The sequence below is a fragment of the Doryrhamphus excisus genome, chromosome 17 (genome assembly GCF_030265055.1).
Source record: "Doryrhamphus excisus isolate RoL2022-K1 chromosome 17, RoL_Dexc_1.0, whole genome shotgun sequence".
Lineage (NCBI taxonomy): Eukaryota > Metazoa > Chordata > Actinopteri > Syngnathiformes > Syngnathidae > Doryrhamphus > Doryrhamphus excisus.
The window spans coordinates 13,342,544-13,364,872 of NC_080482.1; the positions used below are offsets into that span (position 1 = coordinate 13,342,544).

At 41.9% G+C, this 22,329-nt stretch overlaps 1 protein-coding gene across 1 annotated transcript; it reads left to right on the forward strand.

Annotated features, from left to right (window-relative positions):
* Nucleotides 1–3,999: 3,999 nt before the first annotated feature.
* septin7b (septin 7b) lies at nucleotides 4,000–21,641 on the forward strand (the record flags this gene model as incomplete). Its single annotated transcript, XM_058054133.1, has 13 exons — nucleotides 4,000–4,126; nucleotides 7,375–7,481; nucleotides 8,548–8,648; nucleotides 8,735–8,869; nucleotides 12,895–13,012; nucleotides 13,148–13,240; nucleotides 13,322–13,418; nucleotides 14,605–14,656; nucleotides 14,743–14,871; nucleotides 16,313–16,333; nucleotides 16,895–17,030; nucleotides 19,374–19,516; nucleotides 20,437–21,641. Coding segments are annotated over 13 exons (1,299 nt in total), but the record flags the coding sequence as incomplete, so codon positions are not given.
* Nucleotides 21,642–22,329: the final 688 nt, after the last annotated feature.

The following is a 22,329-nucleotide window of genomic DNA, read 5'->3' on the forward strand; positions in this document are numbered from 1 at the left end:
AACAAACCTTACAGCGTATGTGCTGCATTGGCTGTATTCTTTTACATCACGACTTTAAAGTAGGATCACAACCCATCCCCACATTATACGGTGACTTAGCGAGCAGACCTTGGAGCCCAAATTAGCACATATGCCACATATTGTTCTTGCACATGTGTGTGTGTGCGCTAAGTAAATTGTGCTGGTTGTTGGTTTAGCTGGAGGAGGTAACACATGGCGCCCTGCAGGTTTAAGGAGAGCAAGGCTGCTTTCTAATCTGGATTAAAGTGGATCTAGTATCTTAGAGTGCATGTTTTGACTTCTAAAATCACTGGCCATCAGACTGCAACCTCTTAGTCCTAGATACTACTCTTGAGTTTTCTCTTATTCTTCATAACCACATTATGTATACCGATTTCCACTGCTTACTATTCTGGTGTACAACTACACTATCAAGGTGCGTTCACATGTGATCTTGTTTGCTCTGCTAGTGTGGTTTGGTCGGTCAAGTGTGAACGCACTCCAGGACCAAAAGTACAGCGTTATGGGCCAAAAACACCGATATGTCACCCAATTGTTAAATGTAAGACCAGAAGTGCATATACAGTAGCTGTGTTTCCCATACAGTCATTTGTCGCAGCCCGCCACAAATAAATTTGGACCGCCACAGACTTGGCACTACCTGCTCATACAGATATAATGGGACTTTGACTGTAGCTTGTCTTTCCAACGCTGAACAGTAGATGGCTTAGTATCTCTGCTTCTTAAGGGGACCTATTTTTTGACCTGTTAGAATGTTGTATTCTCGTGTCAAACGATGCCAAAGTTTCAGATAATGAGGTTTGCGCATTTGGAAGTGAGCCCTGAAAGAAGTTTGGGATGGCTCAAAAACGCTCAGTTTCAAAAGGTATAGTAAAACAGCCCTTTTGTAATAGCACAGAGGGGCAGAGTTCCTTATATGGATCATTGTTAGGAAGCACTTTGGGCGTGTGACCACTCACAGTGGAGTGGGCATGCCCGGAGGCGGGCCATGGGTGGAATAAATGACAACATACTGTTTTGGGAGGAAGCACAAATCAAAGGAAATACGGCTGGAATAGGTGCAGATTTTACAAAATCTAAAAAGTTTACTGTACGGGTTATTATGTGTCGCTGCTCTATAGCAGTCCACAACTCAATACAAAGTGTAGAAAAATTTGCATAATAGGTCCCCTTTAACACACCTAATATGAACCTTGTAAGACAGAGAAGAAGATGTAGTAGAAATGATCAGTGACACCAACTCAGCCACTTTGTTGTCATATTAAGCAAGTGCTGAGACCATTTAGATCAGGGGTGCTCACACTTTTTCAGCATGCGAGCTACTTTTAAAATGACCGAGTCAAAATGATCTACCCACTACAAAAATGCAAAACATCTATTTATTTTCAAATGTATTGAGGATTATTTGGACGTACAATGTATGTTGATGTACCTTACATAACCAAATGAGCCAATATTGCAAAACACACATAATTAACAATTAACATTTTTTGTAATTACCTCCACATTACTCCACATTTCCCTTCTTTGGTACTGCGATGGTAGAATGGCATATGAGGCAAACGCACTTCGAAAAAGACATTGTGAAAAAAAAAGTCCACCTCCCATTCCGTATGGAAGTGATATGTTTTTGCCTTTTTACTTGGTCCAGCTCCTTCACTCATTTTAGTGACCATAAACTTTAGCGAGGGCTTGAAATCTGATGCAATTCGCCGACTAGCTTAGCACTTTGCATCGCTGTTTACGCATGAGCGGTGACCTAAAGGTCAAAATTCAGTTGTCATCTGACTGGTTGTCCTGTATGTCAATCAAGTAACGGGGATGGATGATAGGCTGACATCGTACGTTCTGCTGCACTTAGAGACGTTGTTTGATTTGATTGGTCGCCCAAAGGGCAACATTGAGTTGTCATCTGAATGGCTGCCCTGTATATCAATCAAGTGACTGCATTGATGCAAGGATGATATTTTTTAATGTCACGCCGCGATCGACCAGCGATCGACCAGTACCACCTCCGCGATCGACCGGTAGATCGCGATCGACTTAATGAGCACCCCTGATCTAGATAAACAAAAGCCAAAACTCTATTTTTTTCTGGTCTTATTGAATCTTTGGAGAATCCAACGTGAAAGCACATATTACTGTTAACAAGCAGAGGGTAATGACAGAAGAAAGTTAATTTGCCACAACCCAACAAAAAAATGTTCATTACAGTTAGATGAAGTCTCTAGGAACCTTTTGTTGTCTCGCCATTTCTATCCTCTTGGTTACATGTCAACTGTAAGGAAAGTATGAGCGTATATGACCCGGAAGACCTCATATTGTTTTGATGGCTTATTTGTTCTGCTGACAAAACAACAAAAACAATCGTGGACGCAAACCAGACCACACTAAAGTGACCACCAGGTTTTTTTTGTTTTTTTTTAAGATTTTAGGTTTGGATCAGAGTACAGTAGTACTACAAGTGTGAACGCACCATAGCACACTTGTACAACCAGAGTAATAAACATCACTGAATGAGCATTATTAGTTATTTTTGTATTGGGTCATCCAGGCCTGCATGATGTTTTGACTGCTGTCTTCACCTCCCTTGCCACCACATCCTCTCATAGACTTGTCACAAGTCACACTGGTTAGTTTGGGGAAAATTTTATGAGGGTGAGCTTTCCAATGAGAGAGGAAAATGAGTTTATTCATTAGCATTTGGTCACTGGCTGAGCACAGGTGGGCGGATGCGGACCAGAGATGCTCTACCATTCTCAGAAAAGAAGCTGCAGGGGCAGAAATAGGCTTTATTTTGTGACATGAAGGGAGCGTAGCTAGTGAAGTATGCAGCATGCTGGGCTAATGTCTGTTGTTTCATGGCCCACCAGGGAGGATTTACAACGTGGGACAACCGTTGTTGTGTGATGTTTGTCATGTAGTCTGGTGCTGATTTTGTATTTTGTGCTCTCTCTCCTTTTCCCTCTCCCTGGTCCGGGAACCTCTGGCTTTCCCTGCATGTTGGGACTTCATGGATGAAACAGCTGTAAGTATTAAAATCGTCTTTATATGGGTCATTCATCATAAATGTTGTAGTGGTGTAGCCACCGTTTAATACACCTGTATTGTGGAGTGCTGTGCTCAAGTTTTACCACTTTTGTCAGTACTAGAATTCTTCTTCCTTGCCATCAGTCTTGTGTGGTGGTATCGAAAGAAAAAGCCATTGATCAAATTGATCATTGATCAAATGGCTAAAAGTCGTATGACAGACAAAGGCAATAGATAAAAGCATAGATATGACAGAAGTGCTCCCCTATTTTTAAGGACCTACTGCAAATGAGGAGAGCTCTGCTGTTTTTAAGAACCTTCTGCACAAATACAGTACTAGTCATAGATCCACTATATGATAAGAGTGCTCTTCTGTTTTAAAGGATCTGCTGAAAAAACACTAGTCTGAAGATTCCCTATATGACAGGAAGAAGCGCTGTGGTGTTTTTAAGGACCTACTACAAAGATCCCCTCGTCATCATTTGTTTTTTCGCGGTTAATTGGTTCCAGGCTTGACCGTGATAGGTGCATTTCCACAAAGTAACATTCAGTATAAACAAATGGGAGGTTTTTATTGTTAGAGCATAGACAACCTGACTTTCTAAATACAATCGTCACCATCAGAGCCCTGTAGAAATGAAATAAACCCCCATAGTCACTCCTAATATTTTTTGTTTACATTACATTGCTCTAGGTAACTAGTTAGCCTCCTTTTTATTTACCCTCATTCTTGACTGAAGACACAATTTAAAATGGAGTGGGAAGACCAAAACTGTTAGTAGTTTTCCAAATGTGAGGTTCCGCTATATTTTACTTCATATGTTATATAGTAGCTTGAAACAAGTTGGTGACTGCAGAATTTAGTTGTCAAGTATCTGTGATAAACCTACTGTTTGGATGATGTTTCAGTGCAGACTAAGCTCACAGAGCTAAAAAGCCATTGCTTAATGCCTCTTCTTGTTTGTCTTGCAGCAGCAAAAGAATCTGGAAGGATATGTTGGCTTTGCAAGCCTCCCCAACCAAGTCTACAGGAAGTCTGTCAAGAGGGGCTTTGAGTTCACCCTGATGGTTGTCGGTAAGAGTGCAAGCTTGCCCTTATTGTTCTTTCAGTTGTCATTGTCTTTTGTGGTTGGCATTTCTGCTTCTTCATTGTGGTGTGTTTTTGTTGAGACAAGACGTGTGTGTGTGGGGTGTGCGGCCATATTTATACACTGGGGACAAGCCCCCTGCTTTGTCAGTGCTGAGCGAAAGATGCGGAGGCAGAGCATTGCTGGCTTTTTAGAAAAGTGTGATGTCGTCTCGCTGAACAGAAACATTTGTGGAAAAATGCAGATTTTCTTTGGAGAAGAATGCAGCATTTGAGCCAATATCCTCTCTGGCTCATCAGTGCCTTTTTTGGAGGGAAAATGTTTGCTCCGGTCAAAACCATTTCCTGTGCTGGGACCAACAGAATTTGTAGCGGCGTGTCTCTAAGAATAGCTCCGCTCACGCTGCTCGCTCTGCACTTTTTGTTCACTCCACAGCTGGATGCTTTCCAAATGTGTTAGTGATTTTTTTATTATCAATTATCATTCAAATATCATTAGATCATCATAGACCATTGATAAGCGGTGACTTTTATCTCTTATATGGTATCTTTTTTATCCACCAGTTAGATGGTGACAAACTGACTGGTCCTAGGAAAGGAAAATTGGAACAAATAGTCAAACAATTGCAGAATATAGTGCAGATCCAACGTGGAAAAGGCTTTTGAAGCTCATTTCTAGTGGCAAGTGTGTTTTGTTTTTTTTTTTGCCGCCTACTTGCACACATGCGCGCACACACAGTGTTGAGCTTCTCTTGTCTCGCAGTGAGCCCACATGTCCCTGCAGTGCAAAGCAAGACGTCACCATGGAGGTGTGAGCAAGGAAGTCAGGATGGAGAGCCAGAGAAAAGGAAGGAAGGTGTCATGCAGTACCAGCCCATCATAGCTTCCCATTCTGACATCCTCATAGCAGGAGAAATTGGCATTTTGCTTTGCTCTTTGCGTGTTTGAGAAGCAAATTCTCCCATTTTGACTTGGCGGGCAGGACCGGCGTTCATGTGAGCTCATGACCCTTTGGACCGTGTCGTGTCCACACTGGACCTACCGAGCTTGACATGCCTTCAGAGTCGCACAATGAGACGTTGTTTGTTGTCTTATAACCATTCACATACATGGATGCGTGTTTTGTTGCCTTAATTTGCATATATACTGTGGAACCTCCAAGTCAATACAATACATTCTAGGTCGCTGGTTGACCTCTGATCTGTTTTTTCCATAGGAAATAATCCACTGTATTGATCAATTCTAAGGTCAAACAGTCAGCGTCCTGAAACCGTTATGGACTGTAAAGTAGGGGTGTCATGAGACACCCAACACTAGACGATGCACAAGATTCTGCCTCGAGTACGAGATGAGATTTTAATGTTAATTTTAAGAAAAGTACAATGAAAATATATAACTGGACAAACAAAACATTGCATATACTTTTTTCCACAGATAAGTTAAAATAATAATGGCAGGTGTGACTGTGACGACTGATCACTTAACATAGGTTCCAGATTGCAATAGATGCATTAGCTTTTTTACACTAAAAGAACTAGACTTCACGTTATGCTTGGAGTTCCTTGCGAGGGAGTAGGAACGAACTAAACATACAATCAAATGTTCTGATGGAAGTCATATGCAGTAATCATGTTTTTATCTGACAAATGTTAAATTACCACAGCTTCTGCTTGGATATTAAGACCGCGACAGCTATTGAACTCTGACGGGGAAAAAACCCCATGATCACAGAACAAGTGAGTGACGCTTGGAACGCCAAGTTCAGGTAAGATTGTAAAAATACAACTGAATTAGAAAAAAAATTAATCTAATTTTTACAAGAATAAAGACAAACATATGGAACAAAAGTCATAATATAGGATAAAAAATACAAGTCAAAGTTATATCTTCATAATAAAGACAAAATGTTTTGAGAATAATGATATAATATTAAGAAAATATTAATATTAAGAAAAATGTAAAAAAAAAAAACAGATAAAATGAGCAAAAAAGTGTTATGTAAAGAGAAAAAGTTCATAGTAGTAATGCAGAGCTCTACATTAAAAAACTAAATGACTTGCCCATAGGGAATCCTTAAGGTGAGAACTACTTGCCCGAACTTGCCCCATGTAAAATGAAAAGACTGCCATAATGATATCATGTAATTTTTTATGGCATCACATGAGAATCTCAAATAAAGATGAAATGAGAGTACTACCATACTGCCTTACACATGGTAGTCGTAGTAAGCTGTGATATTTATAAGTTGTGCACCACAATGAAACATTATTGAATAGACACATTTGTGTACTAGTAAAGTGTTTTTAATCCAGAAAAAAAGCTCAATGGTCAAACAATAATTTGTGAAGCAAAGGTGAGGGAAATGGAAGCGCTAGATTTTGTAGCTTGTGCAAAGTCAGCACTTGACCACTTCAAATTATCACAGCAATATGATTCACTCACCTGTGCCATCATTTGATTTGCTGCCGCTAATAAACTACTTGTTTAGGAGGCACTGTTTCATCACTTTTTGCTGTTTCCTTCAGAATTAGACGATGTTGGCAGCGCCGCCATGACGGATGTTTTCGTAGTCAAACGATCGCTGATTGGTTGATCGCGAACAATGGGTGTGGGTAAAACGCAGACTGTGGATTACGGACCGTGGTCTAAATAAACGATTCTGATTGGTCCATTTCAAGATTTGCAAGGATTGCTCTGCAAATTACCACCGGAATTACGCAGTCCGTGTTTTACCAACACCCAACAAGAACCGCTTTAAAAAAAACTCTTGGCAGTATGGCATGCTAAAGTGCACTTGCCCGACGGGAATATCACTGATTAGATTTACTTGCCCGAATTTTGTTTTAACTTGCCCCGGGCCATCGGTACATCGTTATTGTCGAGCCCTGTAATGCGCTTGGCCACCAATAACACAAAGCCACGAAGCAGTCTTTTTCTTCTTTAAATATAAAAAAATATATCTATGTTTAGAAAGTGTAAAAGTGGACACTGCATGCTTTGATATTTCAGTATGAAATATAGGTAGGTGAAAAAGTTTGGCAAAGCACTTCAACTGTGGTTCCGATCCTGCCTCACTGCCACTTCCATAGTACATGTGTTGTCATTCACAGTGCCATACGTCACAGTCTGGTCTTCTGGCTGACCTCTTCCTAGTTTTCTATTGTCATACTTTAATCTCACGAGATCTTGTGACTGCTCTAATTGCAACCCATGGTTTCATGTCTCTCTTCCTCCAGGCGAGTCGGGTCTGGGCAAATCCACGCTCATCAACTCCCTCTTCCTCACCGACCTGTACTCTGCAGAGTATCCTGGACCTTCACATCGAATCAAGAAGACTGTCCAGGTATCGTCTAGTGAAAAACATGTATTTTCTGTTCACCAGTCAACTCCGCACATTGGGTACCATACCATGAATGTGAGGGTGCATGAATGTAATCTTACCCTACAGAACTCTACTGTACTAAACTAATGTGTGCTGTAGGTGTTTGTCCACTGTAATTATTTTTTGGCTGCAATTGTGGGGGTGTTGCCAACATCAAACAAGTCATTATGACGGCCGTTACAAGTAAAATAATATTTGCATGCATCTGTGTGTGTGAGAAATGGGTTGAAACATGTAGTAACACCAGCAGGGATTGATACTAAAGCACTAACCACTTATAAGCACTTCAGCACTCAAGTACTTTAACACCTAAACACTTACTCACAAACTCACCGTGTACGTACACGGGTCTATGCCTATTGTTTACCTGTCTGAGTACGGTGTTACTTTTTTATTATTCTCCTTTTGCATCAAATGTTGTTGTTCCTATATGTAACATAAACCTGCTCTCGGGGACTGAAGCTCATACATATTTACAGTATGTAAATTTACAGTATTAACAGTAATTTGCACTGGCACTGTCTGTCTTACATAAATCTCCAAATAAAGCTCATGTGTACCAAATACCTTTTGAGCTCTCCAGGATTAAGAATTTGGTGCCCAAACTGCTTGAACTATTTGCCATGTCATTTAAACAAGCCTTGATTGACATAAAAGATAGGGAGCGTATATTTCCTTTTCACTGTCAGCTGCAGACGAGTTGTGTTGACTTGTACTGAGAACCTATAAGTGCGACACTGTCTGGCTCGTGAGTGACAACAACGTTGCCTCCTGATGTTTGTGCGTTCTACCCGTTCCTCAACATAGTTAGCTTTAAAAGCACAGTGTTGAGGGTGGCCTGTTGGGACATGCTGCCCACGTCATGTCAACGTGTGACGTGTTATTTAGCAATGCTAATGGTTTTGTACCCTTCTTCTTCATCTCTTGTTTTCTGATGTGTTCATTTCAATGTCTTGGATTTAGCCGCACCATTTACAGCCAAAGACAAGAAACTTAACCTGCCCTTCAATGCTCTGTCCCGTGTCAGGTGGAGCAGTCCAAAGTGCTCATAAAGGAAGGCGGCGTGCAGCTGTTGCTCACAATCGTCGACACCCCGGGCTTTGGTGATGCTGTCGACAACAGCAATTGGTAAGAAGTTATGCTTCTTAATCCGTGACCCCTTAATATCTCTCTGGGCAGATGTGCATTTCTTGACAAGTGTTGTATGTCTGCAGTTGGCAGCCCATCATCGACCACATCGACAGCAAGTTTGAGGACTACCTGAACTCGGAATCTCGGGTGAACAGACGACAAATGCCCGACAGCCGAATTCACTGCTGCCTCTACTTTATTGCACCCTCAGGACATGGGTGAGTCCAGCAAACAAATGAAACAGCACCTGGGTGTACTCACTGGCCACCGTATTAGGTGCACTAACTCAACCTCTTGCAAAGAGAGATTTTCTGGGGTGGTGGGGGGGGGGGGGGTGTCGTTATCAGGTCTTTAATATGTGTAATTAAGTTTTTCGCATGAACGCAGTATGACAAATCAAGCTCTTCCGCTGTAAATGCACCAGTATAATGTGCAGTGTGGTTTCCTCTGGCTACTTCCCCCTCCAGGCTTTTGTTGTAAATGATAATGAACGACTGAGTCACCTGTCGTGTAAAAACACAAAAGAGGGCGGGGGGACAAAATGGAGGATGTTGATGGTGGATGTCATTGTCTGATGTGCATTATATGTGACACAAAAATGCACCCCCTCTGGTGTGGAGATTTAAAAAAAAAAAAGAACGGTAGGTTCAGTGTTTGTGTGTAGACGGGTATAACAGGTTTTTCGATTTGGATTTTGTCAGAAGAATTGTGCGACATTATTATGTTTTTAAAAAACACATTTAACAACCAAACATTCTTGTTCTTTCTGGTAAGTTCTTGTCTTCCGGGTTGTTTTCATTATGTGCCAGGTGCAATGGGGGAAAAAAAGAAAAACGTTCATGTTTCCCATGCTGCGTGTAAGTGTGCGCTGATTTTAAAGATTGTATTAAGCATGGGGGGCTGCACAGCAGACTAGTGGTTAGCGCGCAGGCCACACAGCTAGGAGACCTCGGCTATCTCTGTGTGGCGTTTGCATGTTCTCCCTGTGCATGCGTGAGTTTTCTCCGGGTACTCTGGTTTCCTCCCACATATTAGGCATGCGTCGGTTACTTCTTTCAAGGTACACCATGGTATGAAAATGTCACTGTTTTCAAAAGCACGAAGTTTGGTAATCATACTCTTCCTTTTGTATGAGAGACCATCTTTGGAACAAATGCAACATATCAGTTTGTGTAACTTGCTTCTCTCTAAGGTAGCCCTGCTTCCACATACTGAGACAAAGCTCATGCACAGACAGCTAGAGCGGCACATGTCAATTTATTGAGGCAGGCAAAAATGACGGACTTCGTTTTTGTTCATCATTCGATGTATTGATTATTGTGACAGGCCTACTCATTGTCATCACAACATATCACAACACCAGTGGAGCGGCGCTCTCATCGAGGGTTACCAAATGTGGAAATGTGACTCAGAACCAGACTGGACTCTAGGATAAGTGGTATAAACGTTAACGCTCCCCTGAACAACAAGCAACAAATACTTGTCTCAGTTGCTAGCAATAATCACGTGACCCGGAAACGGACATTTGTGGAAAAGTGTGACGTGCACATCCACCACTATGAAATAATGGAACATTCAGAGTTTCTTTTGTTTAAACAGGAGTGGGCAAGCAATGATGGTTGAGGGGCTTAGTCCTAACGTGCAGTGTTTTTTGGAGGTGCACATCTATGAAGCCTTAATTTTGAGGTAGCAAAGGCAGACTTTGAGCCACGTTAACCTACAATGAATACTGTTGCGTGAGCATTGTCATTCTCTCTCGCCCTGTCGCTGAAATAAACCCTGTATAAAGTCATGTAACCATTGTAATAAACTGCCACACGTTCCACAGTAGTCATAATTAAGAGAAAGTTGGACTTCTACACGGCTAACATTATGTTACTAAGGTACATTAAGTTTACCTTGTTGTGGATCTTCCACTCCATTCATGCCAAATAAATGAAAAATAATAATAATAAAGGTATTACCAAATTTATCTTTGGGGATCCAAATTTAGCCGTGGCGGGCTGCCACCAATAGAATGTATGGAAAACACTGATAGCTCTTCTACCATAACCACACAGTAAAATGTGCAGTGTGGTTTCCTTTGACTACTCCCCCCTCAAGGCTTTTGTTGTAAATGATAATGTGTGACTGAGTCAGCTGTCTTGTAAAAGGAGAAAAAATGGAGGATGTTTACAAAATGGCAGCAACTGAAGATCACCAAGTGTTTGCTGACAAGTGACCAGCATTAACCGTTGTCCAGTGTCTTGAAATGAAGCAATTGCATCAGTTTTCATAGTTATCCTACGTTATAAGTCTGTATGCCCTCAGCGTAGATGGAAAAGCTTCAGCCTATACATGACGGTGCACAATAAAAGACTCCGCTGTCCTTTTTCTGAGACGTTGTTTGCGCAAGTGTGTCCTCAAGCTGCACTCTCGCCTCCATGACTGCCGGCACATGTTGAGACTCATGAGGTTACACTGCCCTTTTTTTTTTGATGGCAGATTTGGCTGCTAATGATTGTTGAATTCTTTCCGTATAGGACAGCTAGTGCACATATGTTTTAAATAAAATAGTCTCCATTCAGCCAGAGATGAAATGCAAGCTTTTTGAGGCCACAAATGTGTCTTATGCGGTGGCTTTGCATTTTAGCATATGGGCATGGTTAATGGTGGGCATGGTCAGTAGCTGCTACCAGGACACTTCTGCTACATTTTAAAGTCCATTAGTCTCGGCACAAATGACTTAAAAATACACCAAAATATACACAAAAATAAAGTGATAAGCCACTGCAAAGATGTTTATGCCATATACATATTTGTGGTGTGTTTTTATTGAATCGATATGTGTTTCTACTTGCACAAAGTTGATATCTCACAGACCCCCCCCCCCCCGACTACAGGAACATCTGTGGTTTTATCTCGAACAGTTACTAGCAAGAAGTGTCTGCAGCGGGCTTCTGCGTTTACCCGTGGTGCCAGCTATATTTTAAACAAAAGAAAAATGATATTCTATATAAACATTCCATGTTAGCCTCGTGTCTAGTGATCCATAAATGTCGCAGGCAGATATATCCAGCTCGCCCGGAGGCCAAGAATAACTCTGCTTTTCTCATGACTACAAGGTCACCCCGACATCACAAACATCCGTCTGGTGCCACAGATGGTTTCTTGCTTTCTTTGCTTTACTTCCATGTCGCTCTTATAGAAGGACTGATTATGTACTCGAGGAGTTTCCATTCCATAGAATGTACACATTAGGTATGGCTGTACAATTTCAAGACATGAACTGTATAAAAAAAATCCCTCCTTGTAAGCCAACAAGCAACTGCAGTAGATACAGGGCTACACAACTTTGGGGAAAATAATTATGATTTCCTTGCTTAGAAGTGAGAGTGCAATTTTCTTTTTATTATCATTACTGATATTAGACTTCTCATCGCCTTCTGTTCAAAAGGGAATTTGAATGGTCTTGACATAGTCATCCCACTGCTCCTCCCTCAAGCTGATGAGTGATAGTTCCGTGTCGGTCATCTGCCCGTCGGCGATGACTTGCTTAGGAATGGCGAGAGCAAAGAGGAAGCGTAGGCCGTCTTACCAACAGTGCAACGTGAGCCCTCGAGTAGAGTGTATAAAATTAGAAATTAGGTTGAATTTTATTGTGATCAAGATTGCGTTTTTGTCAACTTTTGTGCATATAAATGGAATATTTTCATGGTTGGAGCATAGAACACCAGTTTACAAGCTTCCAAACAGAGTCTTGAAATAAATGCCTTGACATTCGTATTACCCAATACTGGGGTTGTCTAGATTGGGTCCACAATAAACGAGATGAAATTTTAACATAGCTTTTAAGAAAAAAAAAATACTACTAATTTAATTTGTATTATTTTACCTTGCATTGCTGCTCACGAGGCTACACTCTTGTACACCGTATGCAACCAGCCCCGCCTCCACCCAACTAGACAGAGACAGCATGACTGACAAAAGGGCTCACTCCTTTCGTGCTGTTGTTCTATGGTGCAAATTTGCCAAGCTGCTGGAACCAATGCACAAAGTGAATTTTCTCAGATGAATGAAGCCCAATTTATTAATTAGTATATTTATAGGAAAAAAACAGGCTGTGAAATTTGAACCGGTGGGATTACTGTAATGGATTTTGGGGTTGGCTTTTTCAACTTTTTTTAATGTTTAATTTCTTTGTTTTAGTTTAACTGTTTATAGTGTCTGAGTGACACCAAGTTGTTTGTTGATGTGACTTCAGACTGAAGCCCTTGGACATCGAGTTCATGAAACGCCTGCATGAGAAAGTCAATGTCATCCCGCTGATCGCCAAAGCAGACACTCTTACGCCAGAGGAATGCCAGCAGTTCAAGAAGCAGGTCAGAGCTTTCCACAGGAAAGAAAAAAATGTCTCTCGGGCTGCTCTTTCCTTCTCTTGTTGTGGCTACATTTACAACATTGTTCCTGTCGGTGTTTCAAGCTGTCAGATGACAAACCTCTTTATTTGCTGACAGATCATGCGAGAGATCCAGGAGCACAAGATTAAGATCTACGAGTTTCCAGAGACGGATGACGAGGAGGAGAACCGTCTGGTGAAGAAGATCAAGGTGCCGTCTCCTGCTGGCATCATCATGACGTGAGCCTGACTCCACATGAACTACATGTACTGAACCTTATGTTGTCTGCAGGACAAGCTACCATTGGCCGTCGTGGGCAGCAATACCATCATCGAGGTGAACGGCAAGCGGGTCAGAGGCCGACAGTACCCATGGGGGGTCGCAGAAGGTTTGGACTTCAATGTCTTACTGATAGAAATGATTGAAATAATCTGTTCCTAAGCTTTTATTTGGGATTTATTAACTGTACAAGCAACATTTTAACTAAAATGTAAAAATAAATACGCACAGTAGCCCAATTGTACCGTGCCATGTACACTTGGCACCAAAAGTCATGTGAGCGCACTGATCCCCACCCAAATACGGTACATTTCCCTTACTCGGGCACGGTTGGAAGAGGTTGCCAGATATGAACTCATTCAATACCAGGGATATAATTATATGTTTTATATTCTTTTATAAGAATAACTTCTTTTCTTAAGTTTTTCTTGCAAGAGGTAAAAAGAAGTGATGACACAACTGCACACTAACGACAGTTTTAAGCTATAAAAACGTCCACAGGGTGGCAGAAAAGCATTTGGTAACAGCTCAGCATGGGTCTTTTGCATATAAAAAAAAAAACACTCGACGGTAAGTTTGGGCGAATTAGACCTAAACATATATCACAATATGTTTGGGAAATGGCCACTACTCATAGCATATCGCAAGCTACCTAGTTAACCTCCAATTTATTTGTTGAAAGCATAGTGTGTTAAATGGAGTGAAGCCAAAAACGCAGTGTGAAGGTAATCAGTCTGAGGCAATATCTCACCAATGTAACATTACTGACGTCTAGTGACCAGAATACTACATGCATATGACTTGTCTTTCAATAATATTGTGACTAATAATAGGTCCAGGACTAGTTCAGATCTAGTCTGATTGTGTATTATTTGTTTTTCAGTGAAACAACGTATCACAAAACATTACATTAAAAATAGAAAGGAAAACTCCAACGAACCAGTATCCTCTTAAAAAACCCCTAACGCTATTTGCTAGTTCTTCCTGTGAATATTGCTGTTCAGACACTTAAAGTTCAACTTTTATTTCCTGCTGCTCGTTTTCCTCACCTTTCCAACTTGCTTGTTTGTGTGTAACCCCTCCCCTTCCCCTTCTGCTTAGTGTCCACACATATGACGCCACACGTTTTGACCAATCACTTTAACAAAACAAAAGACATTCACACCTGACACATCGCCAATGTATAATGTGACTGACAGTTCCACTCCCTATCAGGTGTACGTTTGTTTGTTTTTTATGTTGCACAGGTTTTTTTTTTTTTTTGCTTTTTCCTGACATTTTTATTTCCCTCCTAGTTGAGAACAGCGACCACTGTGACTTCACCATCCTCAGAGACATGCTCATTAGGTACTCCTCAGTAGAAAGACTTATCACAAAACCGAGTCCAGTCAAAGACGACCTGTGACGTTCTGTGTCCTCTATCTCCTCCACAGGACTCACATGCAGGACTTGAAGGACGTGACGAACAACGTCCACTATGAGAACTACCGCAGCAGGAAGCTGGCGGCCGTCACCTACAATGGCGTGGAGAACAACAGGGCCAAGGGTCAACTGTCAACCAAGTGAGTCCGGACACAACCCAGGCATTTTGACATGACATACACAGGTGGTCTTTGGTTTTTCGTTGTTCCGTGTTTACATACACACTCCCAAAAATTTTTTAATAACTTGATTCTGGTCTGTAATCCACATGCTCAGCCACACTACTCCACACTAAAATTGGCCACAGTCAACTAAACCACTCCAAAACATCACAAAACTACACAGTAGGCTTGGGTGATATGTTTTATGTACTAGTATAGATTCTTCCTATGATAAGGAAATGACTTATACCGGAATAAATGACCAACGTAAAGAAGCCAAGTGGATGACTGCGGATATATAAATATGATGAATGAAATGCTGTCATTGTGAGGAGAACGAATGTTCGTGTGTGGAATTATTTACTCGGCAGACTGTACAGTCGTGGAACAAAACACTGATCAATCTCCTCCTGACCTAAACAGGTTGAATTGGTGAAGAAAGTTGGCTGAATCTCCTCTTACAGAGCATGAATGGAAGCGAGCCGGGGTTAGCTTGTGTGGTTGTGTGTGTGTGTGTGTGTGTGTGTGCGTGCGACTCGGGCTTGATTAGTGTATATATATATATTTTTTTTTCACCACGTTGTATTTTACAGCTTTTGTGTAAGGAACATTTTACAGTGCTTGGTGATGACTTGAAAGTTCTGAGTGGTAAAAAATACGAGAAGCGATTTTATTTTGGAATGTAGCTCGTCTTAGCCGTAAATACACATTCTCCACACACACAGAACTTACTTCTGTGACCGCCCTTCAAAATAAGAGCACCATTTGCCCCATGTCTGCGTAAACAAAACAAGAGTGTCATAAAAATATCTTCCATATGCAGTTGGAATTGCATGGATGGCTACATCTTCCTTAATGACAAGCATAGGCATTAGTTTGTTGAAGATTTAGTAGCAATGTGGGCAGAGGCTGACATCCCATTAACCAGATTGTTACCAATAGATTAATGTGATTTCCAATTCGATACAAGTGTATTGTTATGTGGGTTAAGGTTTGTAGCTTTTTATACAAGACTTTGCTGATTTTTAATTTTATATCGTCATATTGTGATATATGCTAAGGTCCATATTGCCCAACCCAACTACATGGTACTACACAACTGCCAAGTCGGGTGAAGCATCTGCACCCGTGAAAGCAACAGTAATAGCAGACTAAGCAGTCTTATTATTGAGATGAAAAGGATTACAGTCCAGGAACTGAACTCGCATGTAAACTGAGGACCACCTGCACACACAAGTTTTTTTGTTTTTTTTTCCCCTCAGGCACTGTCTTTGCTTCAAAGTATACAAAATTGAACCTTGCTAACACACTAAGCTAAAATCACAACTCTGCTAACATGCAGCCTACACAATGCGTGACGCACTTTCAGTGCATGAGCTCATCATTGCATGCTGTGTGTGTGTGTGTGTGTTTTTTTTAGACTTGATGCAGTTGAAGGAATGTAAGTGTTTTTTATTTATTTCTTCCCCCACTTATTTTCCAAGCCTTTTTGTGGCCATCGCTTTCATTCCTCTGTTGTTTCTTTTTGGCTTTGCTGGGTGGCCCCAACCGAGACCACCCTACCCCACCCCCTTCGCACAACCCAACCCAGCCGGTGGCTCATGTTTCCAGGCTAAATAAGCAGAAAATCTCACAGCCTGCTAGCGCCTATTAAATGGGCAATTCTATGAATTCTGTGCACCCGTGAAACGCTTTTATCTCTGTGGGTGCTTGTGGACTTTTTATCCTGTAACATTAGTCAAGCGGTGTAACCGGAACAACAACCAGTTGGCATGTTTCCAGGTGGGTGACCTCAAATGCTGCCCTTCAAAAGTAGGGTTTTTCCTTCTGTGCCACTGCTGTCTGTTGTCATGACCCTATCCTATCATATACCGTATGTGCATGAAGGCTTACCGTCCCGATGCACAGGAACAACTCTGCTGACTTAAAGTTACTCTGAAAATTCCCTTTTTTCGTTACGACAACAACTTTGCTGATTTGCGTGCGTGTGTGCATGTTGTAGGAGTCCCCTGGCCCAGATGGAGGAGGAGAGGCGGGAGCATGTGACCAAGATGAAGAAGATGGAGATGGAGATGGAGCAGGTGTTTGAGATGAAAGTCAAGGAGAAAGTGCAGAAGCTCAAAGACTCTGAAGCAGAGGTAACACAAGCCTTCCTTCCTTCCTCCACTGCAGACACACTTCAGTGGTCAGTGACATTTTCTAAAATGTCACTGACCACGAGAGGCGGGATACACCCTGGACTGGTCGCCAGCCAATCACAGGGCACATTTAGACAAACAACCATTCACACTCACATTCATAGTGAGTTAGGCAAATACGACTTTAATATTATAAACATAGAATTTTGGGTTTTTCAAAGAAATTCATGGGTGGCATTGTGTCCTGGGGCTCTTTGGATAACTGATATCAATCTCTGACAACTGTCATAATTAGTTTGCCAGGGGAGCCCAATTAAAAGCAAGCTACTTAGAAATGATGTTCCACATTATTACGCATGCCACAGATTTCAAGCAATATGGGAAAGAAAAGCGATCTCTTGGACAAGGCATGGAAACATTCACTTATTTTCTACCGCTTATCCTCATGAGGGTCGCGTGCTGGAGCCTATCCCAGCTGTCTTTGGGCAAGAGGCGGGGTACACCATGGTCTGGTTGCCAGCCAATCACACGGCACATATAGACAAACATCCATTCACACTCACATTCATACCTATGGACAATTTGGAGTCGCCAATTAACCTAGCATGTTTTTGGAATGTGTACCCGGAGAAACCCCAGGGAGAACATGCAAACTCCACATAGAGATGGCCGGAATTGAACTCGGGTCTCCTAGCTATGTGGCTTGCTCGCTAACCACTCTCCAATGTGCAGCGCATGGAAACATTCAATAATTTAATCAATCGTAAATCAATAATGGGGCGGCATTGCTGAGGTGGTAGCGGTCATCTCCCAACCTGAAGGTTGCGGGTTTGAGCCTCCGTCCTCCCATGATCATGTATCTTGCCCAAGGTTACTTAGATACTGAACCCCCAGCTGCTCCTGGTGCTGCGTCATCAGTAGGTAAATGGCCTCAGTGTCCAAGCGCTTTGGGTGCCTTGACTCATTCACAAAGGGAAAGATTAAGATAAGATTAAGATTAAGATATGCCTTTATTCGTCCCTCTGTGGGGAAATTTGTATTGCACAGCAGCAAGAGTACAGAGTCAGTTAAGCAGTACAAAATACACAATATAGAAAAATAAACAATATAAACAACCCAAGTATTAACAAAATCAACAGTTTTTCCCAGAGTTATATACAATACAGTATGTAGATAATATGAAGCGAGATGAGATATATGACCAGTCTATACACTGAGATCTTGCTAGAGAGTTAATATGAGAAAGAAATAAGGGTTCATGTTTCACACAAGGAATGTGAATAATGGGCAAAATAAAATAAAAAAGTGCTCCCCTTCACGATGATCATTGTATGAAGACATTTTTGTCAAATGAAGACAGCACCATTACAAAAAAGCAAGCAGGTATTTGAAGCTGCTAGTGCTTCTCAAGTCCCATGAACCTCAAGTTGCAGGATCCTCCAGAGGCTTGCAGTCACGTGTAAACCTACTACTGTATTTGGCCACCCGTACCAATAAAGATACATTTTCAAACAATCCTGTTTACTGATGAGGGGCATACAACCTTGGGTGGTCTGGATGGATGAAGTAGAGTATGAGTATGGCCACCATATCTCAAGGCTGGGATGTCATGTTTTGGACTGGAATCACTGGGAGAGACTTGGTAGGCCCTTTATGGTCATTGGAAGGTGTGACAATGACTGCAAAGTATGCACAGTTTCTGGACACTTCCTTCCGTGGTACAATATGAACAAACGTACCTTCTGAGAACCTATGGAGCATTTGTCAAGCACAAACAGATGACACCAAAACAGCCGTTGTGGGAGGCTATTCTCATTTCTTGCAAAGAAGGGATCTTATGTTAGACATGTAACATGCACTGTTAAAATGTTAGTGATTGGAATAGCTTTTGCTTTCAGTAAATATGACCTCTTAATGGAAGTCTGTTGTGCATAATAATGTGGAACAGTGCGTTTTGAAAATATCATCATCATAATCCAAATTATGATTGTAATTATTGATGACTACCATAATCTGAGAAGAATATTTGCATAATGTGGAAGCAGTGTATACTCATAAAGTATACTCATAAAATGGTCTGTTAGTGTCGTTATTCATGCTTGAACATCATACAGTGGTTTGTACAGATAAATTCATATTGCAGGTTTTCAGTCGTATTTCTTATTGGGGGGTGAAACATTTCTGTCCCCTAGGGCGAGCGTGACAGAAAAACAACCATAAAAAAATAAAACCAAATAAGAAAATAACATTTTAAATATATTAATTGTCTAAATATTTTAAGTAATCACCGCAAATTGTTTAAATATAAAAAAAAATGTTTTAATGCTTTTATTTCCTGTGTAGCTTCAGCGGCGCCACGAGCAGATGAAGAAGAACCTGGAGGCGCAGCACAAGGAGCTGGAGGAGAAAAGGCGCGTGTTTGAGGAGGAGAGGGCAAACTGGGAAGCCCAGCAGCGCCTGGAGCAGCAGAAACTAGAGGCCTCCAGGTACTTGACGTCACCGTCACCCGGGCACTTCCTGTGCTGCTTCTCACACAGACACTGACACCATTGTTCATCAACTACTGATCACTGCCTCCTGGTGGCCACCTGCCTCGCATGCAGCAAGATTGCTGGAATTGAACCAAGTGTAACACAGATGTCCAAACCTTTTCCACCTTGGGCTGCACTGACGTCTTAGCTGAAGTTGGAAAGGCAAAGCAAATTGAGACTCCTATAAAAATGTCTTACTTTTAACACACCTTTGTTCCCCCTCCCCTCCAAATCCTCCTGCTCGCTTGAGGTTTACGTTCTTCTCCGAATTCAGATTGACATTTGCAGTAAGGGTAATTAAATTCAGCTCCTGAACGTTACGCTTCCCTCATTGATACACACACAGGGGAATGCTGGAGCCTATCCCAGCTGTCCAACAACCATTCACACTCACATTCATACCTATGGACAATTTGGAGTCGCCGATTAACCTATCTGTGAGGTCTACGCGCTAACCACTCTACCGGCGTGCAGCCTCATTGGCGATTAATCGTGATTAATTCATTTGAAAACTGATATTCATTCATTCATTCATTTTCTACCGCTTTTTCCTCACGAGGGTCGCGGGGGTGCTAGAGCCTATCCCAGCTGTCTTCAGGCGAGAGGCGGGGTACACCCTGGACTGGTGGCTGGACAGCCAATCACAGGGCATATATAGACAAACAACCATTCACACTCACATTCATTCACCTATGGACAATTTGGAATCGTCAATGAACCTAACAGCAGTGAAAACATGGTACTCGCGTGAGGCTAGGCTTGTCATTTCGTGTGCCCCTTTTCTTTGTCCTTTTCTGCTCTGTGTTTTGTTCCGGTTCCTGGTTGTTTGTGTTAACAAGTAAACAAACTGATTTCGTGCTTTGTGTGTTTTTCAGAACTCTGGAGAAGAACAAAAAGAAAGGCAAGATCTTTTAAAGAGACAGTCGTCAGGACCAGCCCAAGTCGACTTAGTTCTGTTTGCCAACGTTGCCGCTCAGGGCATCATCAGTGTGTGGCACTGACACCCCCTTCTTCCTCTTCCTCTTTTCTCTCTCCCCCTCCCTCCCTCCCTTCCTCTGTGTTCCTGTACCCAGCCACTAAGGGGGGGTGTCTGTTGCTGTGTGTGTGCGCGTGTGTGTGTATGGCAGAGTGGGGGGTAGTTGGTGGCAAATACAGAACCAGAGGCTCCCCTGCCCCTACACTGCCTCGGGACTCATCATCATTGAAGAATGTGTTTACCTTAACAACAGTAAAACGTAGAAAAGGCCAAACCCATGTTATTTTAATTATTATAATTATTATTGGTGTTGTTATTGTTATTACTGAATACTTCCCATGCCCCCTCTCTCCTTCCCCTTGCTGCTCTCCTTTCCTCCAAGGTTGCTTTTAATGACTGGTGTGTTTTGACTGTTGTACAATCATTTTGTTTACAGGAAAGAAAGTCAGCGTATTAAAGAGAACATGACTCTGATGCTCTTCCATGTGGGAAGATGACATTGGTTAATTTTTTTTTTTCTTTTCAACATAACCCCGGTGAACCTTTTTAACCTTTCCTCTCCCAGTGCAACAGCCTAAAATGAAACGGTGTCAAGAATAAGAAGAAAAAAAGAGAAAATGCACCTTGGGCCATTTTCTAAACTAAAATAATGGCTTAAGCTTCTTATTTCTGCAATATAAAGACTTCTCCCTGTTTAGCTATCTCCACTAGCTTTGGACCACCATTTATAATGTTGAAAGTATTATATTTCACTTTAGTTTATTTTTATATATATAAATATATACACCGAGCCAGCTGAAGTAAGAAAGACCTGCTTTTTTATGTGTAGAAGAAAAAAAAAACCCAAAACCTCAGACTTGAGAGCTGCGTCCACTGTTTATAAAATCATACTCTCGTAATGAGTGGACACCCGGACGCCCCAAACAATAATTAAAGTTATTAAAAACCCAAAAATACTTTGGTTGTGCTGCATAACCTGCCAGTGGGAAATGAAGAGTCAACACCGCATTTTTGCTTTGGCTATGTACTCCATCTCTGTATTTTTAATGTTATTTTTCATTTGTATTGTACAAAGTCACTTAATAAACCTGTGATCATACGTACTGTAATGTGTACACTCTGTTTGACAGACAGCCGTTGCAGGTTTCGAGTTGGCCACTGGAGGCCGCTGGTTGCTGAGTAAAAGTATGCTGCCAGCATCGAAGACTCCTGTTCTTGACTGTCTTCAGCTGTTGCTAGGCAGCTTTCTCATTTTCAGTGTAGTTGGGAACCCCAAACTTCTTTTACCCATCAGCCCTATAAAGCTTTGAAATCTTTGACCTGGAAAAAACAATATGAAACAGATTATTTTTGCCACACATGCCTGAAGGAGGGCGGCATGGCGGTCTAGTGGTTAGCGCGCAGACCTCACAGCTAGGAGACGAGGGTTCAAAAATTTTCATATTCTCCCTGTGCATGCGTGGGTTTTCTCCAGGTACTGCGGTTTCCTCCCACATTCCAAAAACATGCGAGGTTAATTGGCGACTCCAAATTGTCCATAGGTATGAATGTGAGTGTGAACGGTTGTTTGTCTATATGTGCCCTGTGATTGGCTGGCGACCCGTCCAGGGTGTACCCTGCCTCTCGCCCGAAGACAGCTGGGATAGGCTCCAGCACCCCCGCGACCCTCGTGAGGATAAGCGGTAGAAAATGAATGAATGAATGCCTGAAGGAAAGTGACTTGACTTACGGTTGCTTGTTGTCCGACTTCGTCCACCTTGAGTGGAAACAGACTTGCATCAAAATGTGTTAG